At 26.2% G+C, this 20,805-nt stretch overlaps 1 protein-coding gene across 3 annotated transcripts in view; it reads left to right on the top strand.

The window, feature by feature from the left end:
• Nucleotides 1-2,372: 2,372 nt before the first annotated feature.
• The window catches only part of LOC129960714 (spermatogenesis-defective protein 39 homolog), a 37,323-nt gene continuing 18,890 nt past the window's right edge, over nt 2,373-20,805 (top strand). Inside the window, exons 1-6 of one of the 3 annotated variants that reach the window (XM_056074287.1) lie at nt 2,373-2,388; nt 7,298-7,457; nt 10,741-10,861; nt 11,952-12,058; nt 18,222-18,284; nt 20,358-20,450. In XM_056074287.1, the coding sequence (XP_055930262.1) occupies nt 7,350-7,457; nt 10,741-10,861; nt 11,952-12,058; nt 18,222-18,284; nt 20,358-20,450 (492 nt within the window). In that variant the 5' untranslated portion in view covers nt 2,373-2,388; nt 7,298-7,349. Of the gene's footprint in view, nt 2,389-2,411; nt 2,540-2,675; nt 2,795-7,297; nt 7,458-10,740; nt 10,862-11,951; nt 12,059-18,221; nt 18,285-20,357; nt 20,451-20,805 lie in introns of those variants that run through there. The other 2 variants (XM_056074284.1, XM_056074285.1) reach the window with 2 other exon arrangements.

The following is a 20,805-nucleotide window of genomic DNA, read 5'->3' as shown; positions in this document are numbered from 1 at the left end:
GTGTATTGACTACCCTTCAATCTATCAAAATGTCAAACTTGTAGGGGGAAAGAAATCCTGTATATCTAATTTTGGATCAATAAATAAATCTTTGTATTAGGTGAGTAATCATGCATCGAAATACTTTTCTGAGTGCAAAGGGTTAATATGTACTTCCGATTAATTTATAGATGCTGGGGAAAAGCCACGCATTTAACAAGAGAAATGAGAATACATCATTTACCGAAAACTTTTACATTCTAACCGTATGCCCATTGAATGTCAGATTGTAAGGGAAATTGTTTTATTTTTTCCTCCAATTTGCAGTAGTTTTCTTCCTTGTAAAAAAAAAAAAAAAAAAAAAAAAACGCCGAAAGCCAACTTTTTTTAAAATTTATTATGTACAAAATAAGATACAGATAAAATGACGACTGAAACATTGTATCACCAAATAAGTCTTTTATCCTGAATATAATAATATGTGAAACAAGGAAATATACCGAATTTTATCAGCTACAATTTATTTTCAAATGATGGAAATTCATCTTGTATTCTCCTTTCCCTTCACACTGATAAAAAGAGACCAAATGCACGTTGAGCATTCGAAAATGCTTTAAGCATTATATAATATTAAATTGTCACCAAGAATGATTTTTTTTTCACAGTTGGTTATATTGAAGAATTTGGAAAATTAAAACTCTCCAAGCAACAACGGAGATTATTGACTTCCTACCGACTTGACACATAAATTATTTTGCTAAACTAATCTTTCATGAAAAATTTCATAGGTAGAAAAAAAATTCTGTTTCTTTTCTTCAAAAACGAGAAGCATTTTATGTCTTGAATTTTGTATGAGCGTTTTATATAAAATTTGGTTTAAAGGATTTTTAAATAAAAAATTTTAACTGGAAAATGTGAATTTATGAAAATATTATTCTGAAATGAATTTGTTCAAAAACAAGAAATCTCTTCTTAAATTTGAAATCTTTATCTTTTAAATATGGGTATGGTAGTTATTTTTAAACACTTTTTTTTAAACTATTGCGATTTTGAATATTGTACATAATTAATATTTTTTCTCCAATTTTAATGACCTTTTTTCTTTTAAATAGGGTAAATATGGATATTCTATCAATATTTTTTTTTATTAATCATCATTTTACAAGACATGTTTATACATATGTCATTAAAATAAACGTTAATAATAATATAGCTTTTGTCTTTAAATAATTGGCAAAAGTGGGGGGGGGGGAGAATCTCATTCCGATTTCTTACTTATATGATATCCGAATAATCGGAATGAACTCATTCAACAAATGACAAATGTAGTGCATTCATTCTTGTATAAATTCTTTAACTGCGGATAATAGCCTACCATATCATATATGCTTACTTTTTTTATTAAACTGCAATCTGAAAAATTTATTATGTTACAAATTCATTAAATAATGGTAGCTTAATAAATTAAATATTTTAGTAGATATAAAAAAAATCCGAAAAAGTAGATATTTTATATTTAAGTAAATCTAATTTCCATTTAAGCATTTTAATTACACCGATGATTTATGTTAAATTCATATTATTCGACAACGAAAAAAGAAATTCTTGTCAAGCCTACATCGAAAGAGAATGATGACAGCAACTGCCTCTGTTTTTAAAAGATTGACTTTAGCTATTCACCGGACAAGGAAATGCCATAAAGTAAAATATAATAAAATCTTGAAAATATATTGTTCCAGAATAAAATGATTGAACAAATAAAATATCGCTTCTTTTCTTAAGTGTTCACTTTAGTAAAATTTGAGTCGGGGAAAACAAGTTGAAAGATACCCAGTCATTTGTTGTTTTATCCGAACGCCCCCGTCTTGCATAAAACTGACAGTCTCATTTTCCCAAAAATTAAGCGAATAAATTAATAAGATTGTCGATAGATGTAACAATCTATACAGATTTTCGTCCATTTCATAGTCGACTGACTAAGCAGCTGACGCCAGTTCTGGTTGTAGAGGGGATGACATTCGCAACATGTAACTACAGAATTAGATGTCCAACACTCTGCGGACGACAACAGAATCAGACATCTGACGTTCTGCAGACAATCTTCTTGATATAATTGTTCACCCTTCTAAAATCTGATGCATTGTTCTTTTCTAAGTTGCTACATACAATTATCGAATTCATTTATTAATGCAAAATTATATTACAATCATTTCACGAAATCATTCTTTTGAGAAACAGAAATAAAATTTCTCCGTCAGTTTTTAAACGTGACGTCATTCACTCGCAGCTTATTCGTTATCATTTTAATCGAGCGTTGACATATGGCAACACCTTAATCAGAAGATGATGTGAAATTAAATGTTTACTTATTTAATGTGGAAGTTTGTTTTCTTTTGTTTATTAAAAGAGGTTTGAATTCTTACACTTTACTGAAAGTATTTGATTAATATGATTTTCAAGAATTTTAAATAGCTTAATTAGTCGAATTCCATATTTAAACGGGTGAAAAGCTTCATATGATACAAAATATTAGAGAATACTATTTTCCATACATTTAAATGTAAGAATTTTTCTCCAACAGGTATATTTGTTTTCCGAAATGTAATCATTTTTCATGTTTAAAAATTCAAATTCAAATATTTTGCTGGTGTCGCCACCTATTGACCTGTGACATAAGCTAAACAAAGTAGAATAATCAAACATATGGAACGATAGCCTGATAGTGAATGTTCTTCAAGCTGCACTTCACAATTAAAATTTAACTTTATTACTTTATTAATAGTTTTAAACTAATTTTCCAAAACTTTGCTGACTTGTAAGTTTGATATTGTTCATCCAAAATTGCGCTATATTTATTTATATATATATATATATGTTTCTGTTGTTGATGTAAACTTTTAAATCATTAATTAGTATCTCATGTTTAAAATATTGTTTATGATATTTTATCAATACGAGGCTTAATTTTTCCTCATTTATTTTTCCTTTACTCTAACTTATTAATTAATAAAATTATAATAAACTATATTTTAATGCTTTATTTCAAATGTTTTGTTGATATTATTGTTTTTACTTTCTTTCAATGATACAATACTAAAATTATTTTTTCTGTATTATTACGAAGCATGCGTAAGTTTACAAAATTTGCAAACTGTAAGAATAGCTAAACCATTTAATTTTTGTTTGGTTTATAGTATTTGACTTATCATTATCACACATATATTGCTTTTATTTGTTATATACTTTAGTTGAATATTAAAACCTTTTTTAGCATGCAACCGAAAGAAAACTTTTTACTATTTTGCTTTAGAATTTTAAGTTAGATGATGAAAAGTTGATATCCTACTGTTAGTAATTGTGAAAATAAACTTGCCATAAGAATCGTGTTTATTTATTTGACAAAGATTCAAAAACCAGAATTTTCTACTTTGCGAAAATGATATTAAAGAATGTTATTTTTTTAATTAATTGTATATTTATATGGTTTTACATACTAAGCGTATTCATTATTATTGATAGAAGCTGATAAATTTGCAAATGTTACTTCAAGAGTTTATTTACCTGATATTATTTTACAAGATTTTTGTTATGTATGTGGTTTTCATTCATGATCAGTTTATAGTATTTGTTTTCCATTTATGAGTAGCTCAAATAATTTTCTGAAACTGTTGATGCTTGCTCTATACCAGTTTAGTTTTCAAAAGTAGTAAAAACAAGCTTGTGACAAGAATTCTAAATATTTCTCACCTATAGAGGAATTTTTTAAAAAAAATGAAGAATTGCCTATTTAATTTTATTGAATTTACTTTGATGCCATTCAGTGATTATTTTTATTATTTAATAGGTTTAATTATATGACATTTATTGAATGCATTCAGTTTTATTATAAGATGCCGACATTCTTTTCAAATATTTTATATACCTTACATTAATTTTAAAAATAATCAACTATCATTACATATAATATTTTGCATGGATATGAATTTTACAGCTATATACACAATACAACTTTTCTTGCAACAAATTTCGAAACAAGAATTGTAAAGCAACTCTTTTTGTGCTGTGATCATTCGATCTGTTTAAATCCATTTGTTTTCAAAATAAATCTTGCACAATGGAATAAGATATATTAATTAATTTTTCTAGGTTTAAAAAAAATATAAATATCTTTGAATGTTTTTTTTTTTTTTTTTAGTTTTGTAGTAAAGAAAATTTTTAATGAAAGGCCATTGATTGAGATGTAAATTATATTTGGGCATTTTGTAGCCATAGGCAGTGCAATCATGAGATCTTTCTTTTAATAAACTGGTCAATTTAATTTTACATTTCAACAGATTTTTTAATTAAACAACTCGTTAGTGATTTGTGTTGGGTTAATATTTTTTTAGTAGCTTCATGAAAATGTATGTATATGGTTTTATTTACTGTGTGACTATGGCATCCACATTTGTCACAATATTATTAAGCAGGTCCTGGGTGTTTATAAATATTCTAATAACTAAATAAATATAATGAAATAAGTAGGAACCTGATCAGTTATGTTTGGTATACTGTAAATATTATCCTAGTATGTTATAATCCGTAGGATTTACATTTTTCACACATTTGTAACTTGCATTTTTAAATTCATATGTATCCTTTATACCTGCAATACAAATTATCGCTATTAATTCACATTAAAAATCTTGGAAATTATTTTTTTTTTACTTGAAAGTTTTATATTAATTTTATAATTTAATTCTTGAATTTCTGTTTATGTATTCAACAGCAAACCTACATAAATAGAAATGAACAGCTTTAAATAAATGGAATTTTACTGTACATAAAAAAATATTAAATTTTACCAAATGTCAGTATCAAAAAAGAAAATTCAAATTTTTGTGTTTTAATTAAGTGATCATAAAAATTAATAATTTAGATTGAGAAAAGAATAGATTTTTGCATAATTTATGATAAAAAAAATTTCATCTTGGGTATTGTCCATTTATTTTATTTCAGTGGTAAACATTTCGCAATACAAGCTTCTTAAAACAAGAATTTCAATCAAAAAATTAGTTCCACTACTTTAAGTTTCTAACATCAAGAAATTTTTAATAGTTATTTAACTACAATGCTTGTGAGATAGTCTAAATATTTTTGTAAAGAAACAATTTGCTATTGAAATATCCAACTATAATTGTATAATTTAATTCAGTGTTGCTGTATTATTATACTACTCGCCTCAAGTGAGTTTGCTGGGGATATTGATTATGTTTAGTTTCCATTAAATCATTTAGATGTAACTTCATGTCCACTAATCCAGCAAATTGTCAGACATAAACGACATTTTCTTTTAATTGTTTTATATATGCTCAGCTAAAACTTTCTAATAGTGATTGGTCTATGACATCATGGTGCTATTAAAAACATTAATGTAAGTTTCGTCTGTCTTCTAAATTTCACTTTTTTATTCATTTTGTTACCAATTCAGATATTAAACAAAATCCTTCTTCTTTAGATTTCAACAATAAAAGGAAATAAGGCAATTCAATGTTTTCTGAATCTTTGAAAACAATTCGAATTTTAGGAAAATATTGTAATCTGCTGTTAGAAATTAAGCACATTTTTTTTATTATTATTATTACAAAAATGCAGGAAAATTTTACACAACTATAAAATTGATATCATTAAAAAGCATTTTTTTTTAAATTTTGAAATTATATAAAATTTGTATCTAAGCAATAATACTTTCATAAGTTAGCCCAGATAAGCTCAAAAATTCAACTTAATAAAATTTTTGTTTATCTTTTTTTAAATCCTCCGATTAGTATACTCTCATCCTTCAAGGTATATATGTCCCGAATTTCGTAATTTTAGATCAAATGGCCTGGCATGTACAGCATCAGCTCATACAAACATGCATTCTCATTTATGTTTATTATTAGGTGAAATAATTCATTAAAAAAAATATGCAATAATGTAATTGCCAAATTTATTTGGAATAATTGCTGATTTCTATGCTGCTTAACACTCAGAGATTAGTGAAAATGTTCTTTATTTTTGCTTTATTAATTATATTTCATTTAAAATTTTAGGAAAAAGAACAATGCATATTTTTACATAAATGTGTGTTAAATATGCATTGAAGCAAATTAATTTTACTACTTAAATTTTATGTATGTAAAAAATTTCATTTTTAAATAATTGTATAGAAGTTTTCTTTCATACTTTCAGTTAGATGTTACTTCGCTTTTTTGTTTTTCGATTTTAACATTAGAATATGTTATTTCTGACCTGATATTTTAATTGATGCAGTAATTAATTTTTTATTTGAACTTTCCTATATCAAATAATGTCTTTAAACCAAGTCTTGAATTCTAATCAGATTGAAACTAAAATAGCAATGCATGACATGGTTGTTCTTCTGGACCTCTTGAATTGAAAAAATTTCTTTATCTTAGAGTGTCATAATCTTATATGTATGAAATATTGATGCCTACATTGGAAGTTATTCTATATTTCTGCAGGAAAAGATGTAAATTTGACTTTAATATTACTGCATGTTAGATGCAAAAAAATATTTTTTTTTAAATACCATAAATTCTGCCAAAATTTTTTTATAAAAATTTTATCTACTGCTTTGATATAGGATACCTGCAAATTTTCTGTTAACATTTATTTAGAGAAAATATATTAATTTTTTGTTTTCGTATCACCTGGACTTGTAATATAAGCTTGATGTCTAGGTGATTTACTTTGAAGATCATTCAAACAATTAATAAAATTTACATTAATATTTTTTTAATTATTATATATTCTTATCACTGCTATTTTATTCTGTTCCACCATTTGAAAATTTTTACATAATTTCTGTTTTCATCCAAAAATTTTTAATATAATTATACTTATAAATTTTTAATATTCTTGATTCAATTTATAATTAATTTAACTTAGATTTAATAAGTGTTTTTTTTTTTGCCTGTAATCAGTTTTTTTTTTTTAACTCATAACATTTATATATATTTCTTAACTGCTCAATCATTGCTTTGGCCTTAAAAATTTAGATACAATTTTTAAAGTCTTCTAAATGTTGATTTTATGAGAAAGATTTTCATTTAATCTTGAATTCATTTTTGGACTTTTTAAGGCAAATTATTCATTTCTATTATTGCATTGTTTATATGTTTCTGAAATAAGAGTATAATACTATGTATTATTTCTTTTTTTAAAAAAAATGGGTAAAACACAGTTTTTAAAAAATATTTTATTATTTAATTTTATTAAAAAAATTTGTCAACAGGTATCAAAAATATATAAAGAAAATATTATTGATTTTCAGACTTCAAGTGTGAAGACCATAAAATTAGTAAAAGTAAAGAATATTGTCCATTATGGAAAGAAAAAAGCGCCCAGATGAAGGCTCAGTAGAAAGTCTTCAGAGATTATCAGATGATGATTACTGGGGATGTGCTAGTAAAGGATTTGATTTCAGTGAAGAAGTAAGTTTTAATACATCATTAGATTCTTTTTGATTAATTATATATGAATTAGAATTTTTAGAATGTTGTAAATTGATTAAAATTTGATATACAAAATTTATTATTGTCAAAATAAGTAGTTCTCTTCTGTAGTGTTTTATTGTTTTTTTTTCTATGCTTGTTATGTATGATGCCACAAAATATAAAATTGCACTGAACAAAAAAAATATCAATGAATTACTCAGATTTTACACCCAGAATTTACCATGAATATGTTTTTAACCTGACATTTCAGAAATTAATGAAAAATTTGAAATTTTTACTTCTTAAAGTTTGCATAACTTTGATTGGACATCTTACAATTGAAAAGTAGGAACATTGAGGTAATTTTAGTATTTTGATTTTTGTGATAAGTTTATGAATGACCCTTGGATATTTTGTAAAAGCTTCTGAATTTCAATCATAACTATTACCATGTTAAAATAAATAAAAGAAGTTTGTTATAGCTATTTCACATGCCTTCTTTTACAAAACTCTTGTCTTAATTCTGATCTTTATTTTATAGTATCCTTTGTTCTGCCTGCTAATTTATGACAGTTTTTGTTGACTGCATACTTTGAAAATAATTGATATGTAGAGGTACCATTCTGTATACTGGAATATTTGTTCTGTATTTTCAATTTCTAATAGTGTGTATCTTCTCCATATATTTGAATAATTTTTAAATAAAGACTTAAAATATGAAAAAAATTTATATAGAATTCTGTGATTCAGAATGAATTGTAAAGCTTCATGCTATAGAAAAAAAAAGTAAATTTAATTGTATTTGGAGGAAATTAAAAGTTGCGAAATCTCCATAATAGTCAATAAACTATTTAATGTTATTGTGAAAGTAACCAAAGTCAGGCTAATTCATGTATTATTAAATTTATCTTATTTATACACAATGAAAACATTAAGAAGTAAGTAGTAAAGAAAAGAAAAAGTTTTTATCAGATTTATCAGAGTAATGTTAGATTACATTAGTAAAGAAATTTTAAAATATTTTCTTTTATTTATCAAGTTGAAATAAGATTCAATATTTGAATCAAAATTTAAATAAACTGAAAAAATTGCGATAGTATTATTTGCGATGGCAATTGTAATAGTAGTGTTGTTTTGCATATTTGAAGAAGGTGGTATTTTTTACCATGAATGCATAGCTATTTTTTTGAGATTATATTTTTGCTTCTTGAAGTAGATAGGAAAATTAGTAATTATTTGGTTCTTTATTGAAAGTTACTTTTGAGATTTTCCTTCTTAATTTCGATGGGGAAGGCGAGTCTAAACACATAGCAAAACTTCTGAATCATGTAAAATATAACTGAACACTTTTTCTAGATACTTCTGCATATCAAAAGTAAATGCTATATGTCCTTAATAAGTGTACCATTTTATAATGTTTATTTTACCATTGTGATCTATGTAATTTAAAATATAGTACATAAATTGAGCAATTGTTGAAATGTGAGATATTTTGTATTTGTCATTAAAAAATCACCACCTTTTTATTTGAACAATAATATTTCCATGTGAAACTGTTTGGTGATGTTTATCTCTCCTAAACATAAATTTGATTTTGATCCAAATTGGGGGAACAAACTTCTACTTTATAGACAATCAATTTTCTTTTTTGCTTCTTAATTAAAATTTGAAAAAGATTTGTTACATCACATTTATTATTGTTGTTTTTCTTGCTTTTTCTGAAATATTAAAAATATTAAATGGATCTAACTAATTTGGGTGATTCTCTCATTAGCAATAGGAATTAAAAATAAGCAATAATGAATAAAAATTATTCCTTTTCTGTGTGCAAATCACTCTTTGCTAAGAATGAACTGCTAGAATTAGGTAGTTATCAGAAATTCAGTATCTGAACAAATCTTTTCAATATTGGATGTTAAGCTATGGATAATTATTCATCAAGAATAGAAGTCTTTAATTTATATGCATATCCTTAATACATTAGTGTCTAAGAATTTTTAAAATAGCTACATAATTTTCTTGTATGCTGCATAGTAATAATCTATGGTATGCTGCATAATAAGCATGAAGATATGTAAATAAAGAGTGCATTTTCAAATATGATGAAAAAAAGTACTTTCTTTATCTCTCAAAATTCTCTTTTTATCTCTTATTCAATAAATAGTGCAGTATAAAAGTGAAAAAAAACAAAACAGAATCAACTTCTATTTCTTTACTTATAAAATGACACATTGATCTTATGTATGTATATTGAAAGAGTGAAGCCATTATTATTACTTGCAGAAATAGTTATTTAATGTGTTGTTTAAACCTTTCAAGACTGCATTTAGAAATCCGTGGAAGACATACATAATATCTGTAGAAAACAATAGGAAAGAAGTCTGCTGTTATGCAGCATTAAAAAAATTATTTGCTACTTCCTAAAAAGATCATGCTTCTCATTTAGATATTTCCTTGCATATTTTGTTTTAGTTTAATTATTAAAATTTATTTCTGCTAATAATTAATGGGAATGAAATTTCATTAAACTATTCATTCCTTAATGTCTTTTATAATTACATAGGGTTTTAAAATTTTCATTGAACTTTTAAGATTTAGGAAAATATATAACATAGAATTAAAATTGCAAAATAGCTATCAAGTTTCATGAGAAAATTAACTATTTTCTTCTAGAAAATTTATTTATAAATACTCAAACATTTATCAATGAATTGCCATTTTAAATAACTCAAAATTTATGACACAATCATATTTCAATTTCTAACTATATCTTATAAAAATGATTTTATAACATGTAAAACATATTCAGTTTACAAATTTATTTTTTTATGGATGATACAGCTTCTAATCTGTAGAAGTTTGCCTTTGTGTTCTTTCTAGTCCATATGCTATATACCACTAAGCTATTAGATATTCACTTCTCCCACAGAACTTACCTATTTGTACTCTAATTCTCATATAACTTATCCTCCCCCCATCAATTTTTTTATTGCAGCTAAATTTGTTTCTAAATAGCAAAGAAAAAAATGTGTTTCTTTGCTGATTAGAAATAAATTTAGATTTCATTTTGTTAATCTGAAAATAAATGAGACATCATTCCTATTATGTTGAATATAGAAAGCACTTTTCTGTTTCTCCTTAGGAATCCCACTTTTAAAACATTGATTTTAGACTTCATCCATCTGTAAAGTAAAAGTTACATTATTTTGTTTCAAAATTTGATCTTTTTCGTTGTTAAATATTACATATTTATAAATAATTTTTTTTTTTTTTTTTACAGTGGTCATCATCAGCTGAGAATTCCAAATTGTCTTCTCTGTCTCTTACTATGAGAAAAAATGATGACTTGAATCAATTTGATCTTCTAAGATGTGATGGATTAAATGAAATTGCAGAGAATAGTATGACGTTAAAAATTTTTTTTAATTAAGAATAAATGCTGAGTATTAATATAATCCGTAATCAAATTTCCGTATTCAGAACTGCCTATGGTTATAATCATTCATCAAAAAAGCGTGCAACTTCACAAATGATTCAGTAAAGGGATGGGTAAAACACTCATTGAATTAAAAAAATTAGTTCAAATTATAGTTAGTAAATGACAAATTAACGTGAAAACCCATAGTACTCTTACAAAATTTCCAATGTAATGCTACAGCTGTTATAAAAGTAATTAACATTCGAGTAGAACTTGCACTAGACTCTAGTGTTTCTGTGAAAGGTTGAAATTCGGTTCTCTTCTACTTGAACAGCAACATTTTCCACTACCTCTGCATAAACATATTTTAGTACTCTGCCAGGACAAAACTATTGTATTTCTTTTCACTTCAATTTCATTTTTTGGAGTGCTTTAATAGTGAGTGGACATTTTTAAAGTTCCTTAAAGTCAAAAAGTTTCTTTGAGTATCTTGTCCGAATCAGCATTTTGAGAAAGAAAGAAGAAATTTTAACTAACTATCTCTTACATGTATTTCATTTGTGAATTGCAAGCTCAATAACATTGATTTTCACGTGAATATTTTTAGGTTTATGACCTGCATTATGTTATACCTAAAAAAATTTCTTGCTTATAATGGACTTTTCTTGTAATACCCAATCAGATAATCTTATTTTTACCTTTCTAAAAATTTCTAAATGTTTTTCTCGTCGATTCATTAAGTTGTTCACAAAATTTGTCACTTTTTTTACTACTTACTTTTGTTGTCAAATTTGATTATAGGAATTATAATAGTGAGCACTCAGGGTTCTGAGAAATTTCAAGATAAGAATAAATTGCTACATTAGTTATTAGTAAAAATATTTTAAAGAATTTTTAGAAATGCATTGTACAATCTTTTTATTTATTATATTTGATATTCTATTATCTTGTGTACTTCGTAGGCTGGTTTCTCTTTAATTTAAAAATTAAATCAATTATCATATTTGTCTTAATTATCTTATTGCAAAAGATTACTTTCTTGTGTATATTTAACTGTTATTTTTATTCTCCAGAATCTTCATCAGAAGAGTTATGGGCATCTCATATTCTTACTGTGGAGGAAGAAAAACAAGCTCAAAAGCTTGCTAAAAGTTTTAATCCTCTAGAATTTCACTTAAAGGTATTGGTGTCTAGTTTAAATTTTTTTAATGATGAACTTTATAATATTTACTTTTGATTGGCTACTACATTAAAAAAAAATTGTGATTTTTAAATGTTTTTGTTAAAAAACGTGTGGTAATTACAATTGAGGGTCAAGAAGTTATATATCAATTAATATTTCTGAGGTTGAGTTGCTTTATATGTGTCTAATCTCATTAGAAATTTGAATATGTTGAATAATTTATAGCATGCCTTATCTTATGACATACATGTGTAAACTTCACGTGTTTAGTATAATTAGCATCAAGTAGTCATTTTCATTGAAACAAATTGCAAACTTTATTTATTTATTCTTTAAACATGTTTTTTTATTAGGGAAGGTTATTTCTAATACGGGTTTACATTTATTACCTTATTAATGGTTATAAACTTTACTAAGCACTATTTATCAAAGTCTCCGGCGAATCAGAAAAAGTATTTTCTTCAATTTTCTCGTATATTAACACTATATGGCATATTTTGTACTTCATTATATATTTTTCTTTTTCGATGACTTCATTTTGACATTTTGGATGCAAAATTTGATACAGGTTTACATTTTGATCATAAAACCATAATAGAAATTTTATTAACCTGTTTCTCTTTTTTAATAACATTCTTCTACATGTAAATATACAGAATGATAGATAGTCAACACATTGACAGATTTGGTTCAAAATTTGATGAACATCTGCAATTTGATGATAAAACCTTTTGTTACATTTTATTCATCTAACTATTTTCATTTTCTAAATATTATTTGCACGTGAACAGGCAGACAGATTTCTCATGGGTTCATTTGATCCAAAAATTTGATAGAAATATGCAATTTTGGTGTGATGAATACCACATTTATCTACCTAGCTCATTGTGTGTTTTTTAGTCATTGTGTTCACAGAGAGACATAATTCCAAAAACGAAATCGAAGAGATCTTAAACACGGGGATTCATTACAATTTTCAAGTCATTTTCAATACAATTAAAATACCTCCTTTCATATACAAGGAAGTAAAGATTAGTTTTTTCTGTAATGTTTTAATTTGGTAGTTGCAACAGAAAAATTCTTTGTTGAAAGTTATCTATATGATAAATATAAAAATTCTTGAATAGAATTCATTTTCAATATAAATAATTTATAATATTTAAGTAATTGGCTTTCGTTTGGAAGTTTTCAGTTTAAATAAGCTACCTGTTTGAAATTTACAAATTTTTTTCACCAATTTGTCCTTTTCTGCTATTTATTTTGCTTAGTTTCTATTTGGTAATTTAATGATTTTCTGCAAAATGAAATAAATTTGGTTTTTATTTCACTCTTTTCAGATTTGAATGGTTAAAGTATGATCATCCTGATCAGAATTCTAACTTTCATGATTAAATGGCTAGTAATAGCAGCCTTTAAAATAGTTTTATGCTTTTGTATTTTGCTGTGTAACATCAGGAAACATTTCCAGTTTCTCATTCTTATTTATTTAATATTTGGGAAGTTATTGATATCTAACTATAAAAAGTTTAGAAAAGTTTTTTTTTCCTTCTTTTTTTTTTTTTTTTTTTCCTGTTTGTTTCTCTAAAGTTCCTTTAAGAAACACAAGTAAATTTTTCTAATTGGTAAACATAAATCTTTAAAAGCTGAAAAGAATATTATATTTGCCATTATTCAGTTACCTTTTATTACATATTTCTGAAGTAATGTTTTTAAAAAGCAATTGATATTTTAAACAGTCCACATGCCAATTATAGAAATCAAATTTCTTGAATATATGTTTTTTTTTTTTTTTCCAATTTAGAATATAAATAGTTGAAGGTTTTAGTTTTTATTTGCAATGAAAATTCATCATTCGTATCATTGAAGGTTAGAATACATACTGCCCTCTTTCTTTTCAATATCGGTGCTTTAATTCTAAAATATATATTTTAAGTTAATGGTACTAATCTGATTCACAAATAATTGCTTAATGATGATATACGACTTAAATTTGAATAATATCTTTTTATTTTGATCAAGAAAAATGTAATATAATTAAATTATACAATTCTTACTGTGAAACCGTATATTTTCCTGATTTCTGTTTTTATTTATTTTGATAAAATCTATCCTGAATTGCACAGAAGATTCAATGGACTATTATAATATGTTTAATTTCTTTACTACATTTTATATTAGAAGCAACAATTTATTATCTTTATTTTTAAAGCTTTCGTGCAAAATTTGTTTTTACAATATATTAATTTTTATGTTTAAAGTATTCCCTTTCCAAAATCCCCGAAAAATGGTTACACTGAAGATTATTTATATTGGGTTGTATAATAAATGTAAATAATTTGTTCTATTATATATATATATATATAATATAATATGTATATAATAACCTTAGAATTTGTCTCTCATAATTATATCTGTAAAACTCATAATCTAACGATCATTCATAACTTATCTGCTTTGTAATATTTACCAAAAGTAATTAAAGCTTGATATATTTCTAAATATGAGTGCTTGGGCAATGGTATTTTTAAAAAGTCAGTTTTCTTTATATAATTTTAAAAATATGGTATATCAGTTGGAATCATTTTCTAAATATAAGATACCATTGATATAATTGTTGAGAAAATGGTCCATTGTTTGAATATGTTTTACAACTGATCTTGTTCTATTTATTTGTTAAAGCATAAAAAGTCAGTGAAAATATAATATACTCCCTGATCACCAGATTTTTCTCTATTAAAGGAAAATTATTTTCCCTTGATTGATCCGTTTTTATAATAACAGAAGAATTTGTTTTTGTTGATTAGAAGAAGAACATAATCCCCCCCCCCTCTCCGTTCTATCTCATCGCATCATCCTTTCCCATTACACAGACATGACACACTTCCGCGTAAATGCAGATTTCAGCGTTTTCGGATCGAATTTTAGCAGCTATGAGATCCATTAGTTTTTTATGAAATTCTGAAATATTTTTAATATTATCTCAAGCAATTTTTTTGTGTAAATTTATACATTTTGTTGCTCATTAATTATACTTATTTTACTTCTCGATGATTATGCTTTGCACAGTTCATTATTTTCTGAAGGGTTTTTTTGTTCCAAGCTTGTATTATGTTTGCTTTATACCAAGTTGACACAGGTGGCCACAAATTCTTCGTCTTCCTGACCTGGCCCAGTATTACACTTAAGCGCATTCTCAACTCGGCCATCCAAAAGAATTTCTTTCCTCTTTAGTCATGTCACCTTTGGCTTCCTCTTTACATTCGTTGCCCATATCAGAACAAATCTTGTATTATCATTTGGCGGCATTCTTAGTATATGTCCAATCCATGTCTAGCGCGATTATTTTTTATTCTGTCGGAAATAGATTTGGTATAAGTTCTGTTATACAATTCATTATTTGAATTTGTGTGTGTGTGTGTGTGTGTGTGTGTGTGTGTGTGTGTGTGTGTGTGTGTGTGTGTGTGTGTGTGTGTGTGTGTGTGTGTGTGTGTGTGTGTGTGTGTGTGGCTATGGCTATGGCTATGTATTATGAAGTAATTATGAAGCTATTTAATTTCTGTTCTTGTGATTTAGTAAGTTTGTAAACTTTCCTGCTGTTTAAAAGGATTGCAACTGCCATTACATTAAACATATACGGTTTATTTATTACTTACATTTAGGTTTTCAGATTCTATGCATTTTTCTGAATGAATGATAATCCTTTCTAATTCTAATTTTTATCTTTTCTTTTATACCTCCCATTTTATCGATTGTTACTCCAAGGTATGAAAAATAGTCAGTCTCCTCTATTTTATTTTGATTTATTAAACGTACCATTGCTTTTACTATTTATTTTCATCTCTATAATTTTGTTTTCATTTATTTTCAAACCCACTTGCCTCGCAATATTCTGGAGACTTTCTGTTTTTTCCTTGATGTCTACAAAATTTGAAGAAAATAAAACTAAAACTATATCGTCAGCAAAATCTATCCTTGATCCTACACATCCTGAACTAGCAAATTATTGATTACGCCATTTTACATAATGAATGAAGAATGGTAACTATCTTAGATGCTGACACTCAGATATATGTAAGATCTAAGCAATCCGATAACAATACTGAGATGTGGTAAATTCATTGGGTATTAATAGTGTGGACTATGTAATAGCTGTGATTAAAAGTGATACACAATGTGTACACTTCCATCTTCAAAGGATGGTACACCTGTTAGAATTATCGGCACTACATTTTATTTGCATTTTAATGATAACGTGATCTTCCTACATTCTTCTGCATAAGCCAGAATAGAAGATTAATGATTCTGACAGTAATAATGAATAATTAGTGCAAATTCATAAAATAAATCTAGAGTAAATTTCCTGCTCTAGTTACTTAAATCAGGTCATTCGTTAATTATTGCATTGAGTTACATACCTATATCATTATTGGGTCATCAGATGATATTGCTTGAAAATATGACTGCCACTGCCACTTATGTATCATTTTAGAGCAAAAATACTTTATAGAAGGAATTGTTTATTAAAACTTGTTAGTATCTTTCATCTTGGAAACTTTGAGCCTAGGGTAAGTTATTATTTGATTAAGCTATAATTCGAACTTGTAGGGTGCTATAATTCTGATACTATTAACAAAGCTAACATTAATGATATCAAAAACATTAAATTATTTATCACTGTATAATTTCAGCTAAAATTTAAGTGTTTTTTAACGGTGTTACCCATATCTCACTAAAGCATTTGTCTTGATAAATATATTGTTTTATATTTGTGTGTGAAAATGAGTTTTCTTCAAAAACACATTTGATCATTTTCTAGCATAATTTAACTAAGCAGCTAATTAATTTTAAAAATAAAATATTATCATACTCAGTTCTGATATGTATGTGAATTTTTAAGCATCAAAGTAAGCTTTTAAAAAATGAGTGAATAAGCTTTCATAGTATAAGAAATACAATGCTAAAATTCAATATTCTTTTTAATCTAATTTTCCAAATTTTACTTTAATGATATTGAAAGGTGACTATATTGCGTGTGGCAAATCAAGGAATAAAATTACTCGTCGATGTAGAAGTATCGATAAAGTTTATTAATTATTTGTTGGATATATGTTTCCTTTTTCTGTGAAAAAGAGTGGTAAAGTACATATGCACTGATATACAGCATTTAAATACCCAAAATGTACTTTATTTTAAATGAGTCCCTTGTGAAATATTTCATTGAAATACAGTATAGTATATTAACTTATAGTAAAGCATTTTCTGTGTGCCGAATTATTCCCATCTAGATCGCTGCCTTTGATTATCTGTTAATATATCCTTTGTGCTTGATGCACTCTCAAAAGCAAAACGTTTTTCCAGAGTACCATCACTGATGGTGGCATTCATGTGTTGCTCTCATTCTAAGTGCAACAATTTATGTTATATCCATATTATTGATTATTAGCGTAAAAATTCTTTGTTTTGAACGCTGCCTTTTGCTACTGGAATTGTGTTTAGTGCCAGCAGAAAATAGGCATTTTATATTCTCGAAGTTGAAATTTTGTGTTTTCACCAGCAACTGATATAAAGTAGTTTCATTATGATGTCCATGTGTCCTGTGCATATATCCTAAATGATTTTAAGTACAGTTTACAGCAGAGTGAATATTCATTTCTTTAAGAAAGTTATCAAGGAAAAATACCTTTATAAAATTATAAAGTATCTGTATTTTCCTATTTATTCGAAGACGTTGTATAAAGAACGTTAAAAAAATCTTTCAATAAGTGTCTTAATTTATACACTGATTTGTTATAATTAAAATGCTGAATCGATGAGGATCTGTTACTATATTTGTTTTCATCGTCAAAAATGGCTGTTTACCTTCTATTTCATTTGCACTTATGTTTTTCCTTACCTAATTGGGAATAAATTTGGATGTTCATATATAAAGGAAAGTCACTTGAATTTTTTAAAAGAAATTATATTAAAATTACATATTAATTTTTTTTCCTTGTTCTTCATTTATTTTAATTTCAATGTCTGTTCAAAAATATAATACTCAGAATGTACTATATCGCTCTGTTTTTTTTATTTGTATCTACATTTTTTTTTTTGTTTTAAAAAATAATAAACACAAATAAAAAAAACTATCTCTAAATCGAATTTCTGATGTTTCTTGTAGGAAAAGTTAGAAAGAAAGACTCTTACTGCTGCCCAAACTATTCGAAACATTGTACTAGGTTTGGTAAGTGATTTCTTTAATTCATTTTTCTCTCTTTTTCATACTGAATTAAAATATTTTAAGTATAGCAAAAGCAGAGGTGAAAGGGGGGCTAATTGCCCCACTGTCGGTAGCCTCTTGCCCCCTCCCCCGTCGGCGAGAGTTTGAGGATTTCGTCGGCAAAAGCGTTAACCACTACAGGGTGGCTGTTGAGAGCTGCATATTATCGAAGCTGCACCTTAAAATTAATATACTGTAAACAGTCGAAATAGTCAAGTGACGGTTAAAGCATATTGACTATATTTGGCAAAATAACCGAAAGGGTGATAAGACAATAAGATGTCATATTTTGTGAGCAATTTTTGATAGACCGATTTGCATCTAAACACAAGGAAAGTTAAGACATTCTTTGAGTAAAGATAATCATGAGACTGGTTACTCACTCAGTTATTAAAAATGGTAATATACTAATATATATAAAAGACTGATAATTTTTCAAAAGTTTTAGTTTCTTTCGAAATAATAAATGCAATTTTATTTTTCTACATTAACAATGCATGGCACTTTATTTAATCATAAATATTTTTTTATAAAAATAATTTTTTTAATAAAATGTATTATAACAAAATTTTTGTGAACTGAAAGCGTAAGAAACAAGCCTCTATTTTTTCTAATACTTTAATTTCCCAAACTTACATAAGATGTTTGTTAGCTTGTTTGCATAACACTTTCAGAAATTCAATTTAATTTAAAACTCGTAAGTATCGAAGTCACCATATATAAAGTGGTCTGTGGTAAAAGATACAATTAACAGATTTGATGGCTTTTCATAACTGCAATATTGCAGATCTTTAGAATTTTTGTAACTGAATTTTTGAACACCGTAATATTTGCATTTTAAATTACTTAATACTTTCACTTAATTGCAGGGTTAAAATTATAAATTTAGTTATTCGATACGCGAGTTAGACTCGTCATTGTTTTCGAAGGGGTTAAGATAAAACCAATACATGCAACTGAGATGATAAACTCACTTTTTAGGATGAATATTAGCTTGCAGTAACTTCGAATTAAAAAAGTACTTAACCATAAGAACGCATGCCTAAAAATGAAGATAGAGGAATTCATATTAGAGATCTAATTATTTCTTAATAAAATTCACTGGCTTTTTAAGCCTAAATATATATTGAAAAATAAATAAATACATGGGGGTCTAATGTTTAAGCAGTCCATTTTTCATATCTTGCATAAAATAGTAAATTTGTACAAAATATTTTCTCCAGCATTCTTAAGAAATATCATTGTATCTTTTCCGCATTCTATATTATTCGTATCCGAATTATAATAAATTTTTGTAGAGCACGCGCATTTATTCTCCTCGGACTGGTAACACATCTGAATTCTTACTGGTTGTTGCAATCTTTACATAACAAATATTTTAGGTAAGGGACTACTCTGAAAAATCGGTTTTTAGCGAAATTATTGAATATTTTTTTTTTCTGGATTTCTAAAAAAGTTAATTTTATAAAACTTTTTGTTTAAATATTTATTTTATATAGCTTCTGATATAAAATAATAAGAGCATGCATTTGTTCATTTAGCAGGACACGCCATTCTGGCGCAATCTGTGTTTCTATCTGTATACTGCAGTCTAAAATGGAAAATAATCACATTTTTTCTAAAATTAGATCTCAGAGAAATTAAATCTCAAGAGTCTTATAAAGAAATAGACTCAAATATTGACAATCTTTTGATGGTCAGGAAAAGAAACTGAGAACAAATTTTTGCAAATACTTTTGTAAACTTTTAACATTGAAAGAAGGGACCAACTTTTGAATAGAAAAGAAGCTAAATAATACTTGATTTTCTTTAATTAAATGTAAAATTCATTATTTTGAAGCCTAATTAGAGATATTATGTTTGCCCCCCTCGCGGCTTTGTCTTGCCCCCCCCCCCGACGGAAAATCTCTGCCGCCGCCTTTGAACTTAAGTGTAATAAAATAAGGTATTTGATAAAGATTAAGCATTGGTGTTCTATTTCGTGTTTAATAAGACCTATTTTTGATATATAAAGCATTATATTTCCATTTTTAATAGGATTATAACTTAAAGCCATTTAAAGCCAAAGAACAAAAACTAGAGCTCTTGAAAGCTGCTGTAGATAGCCATGATGGTAATGCCATTCTTGTAGTAAGTGTCAAAAATTTATTTGTTTAAAAATAAAGCTATTTTATTTTTTATAGTATTTGTAAAATTAATTACTTTTTTAATTGTGTGTAATTGTAATAACACGCTTTTATGAATTGTGTGTAGATTCTTCCATTGCTCTGAATTTTGAAATATTCTTAAATTATAGCTGTGTTTCTTGCATTTTTGTAAATCTAAATGTTCTATTTTCTTTAAAAATAAAATATGCATTTATAATTAAATTTACCTTGATTTTAAATTTTAAAAAAAGTTAAAATGTTATATAATATTTAGGGTATAATTTTTTACGAAAATTTATTTATTTATGTGGGAGAGATGGCGATTTATCTTAATAGCA

This window comes from Argiope bruennichi, chromosome X2 (genome assembly GCF_947563725.1).
Source record: "Argiope bruennichi chromosome X2, qqArgBrue1.1, whole genome shotgun sequence".
Classification (NCBI taxonomy): domain Eukaryota; kingdom Metazoa; phylum Arthropoda; class Arachnida; order Araneae; family Araneidae; genus Argiope; species Argiope bruennichi.
This window is presented reverse-complemented; position numbering and strand designations above follow the sequence as displayed.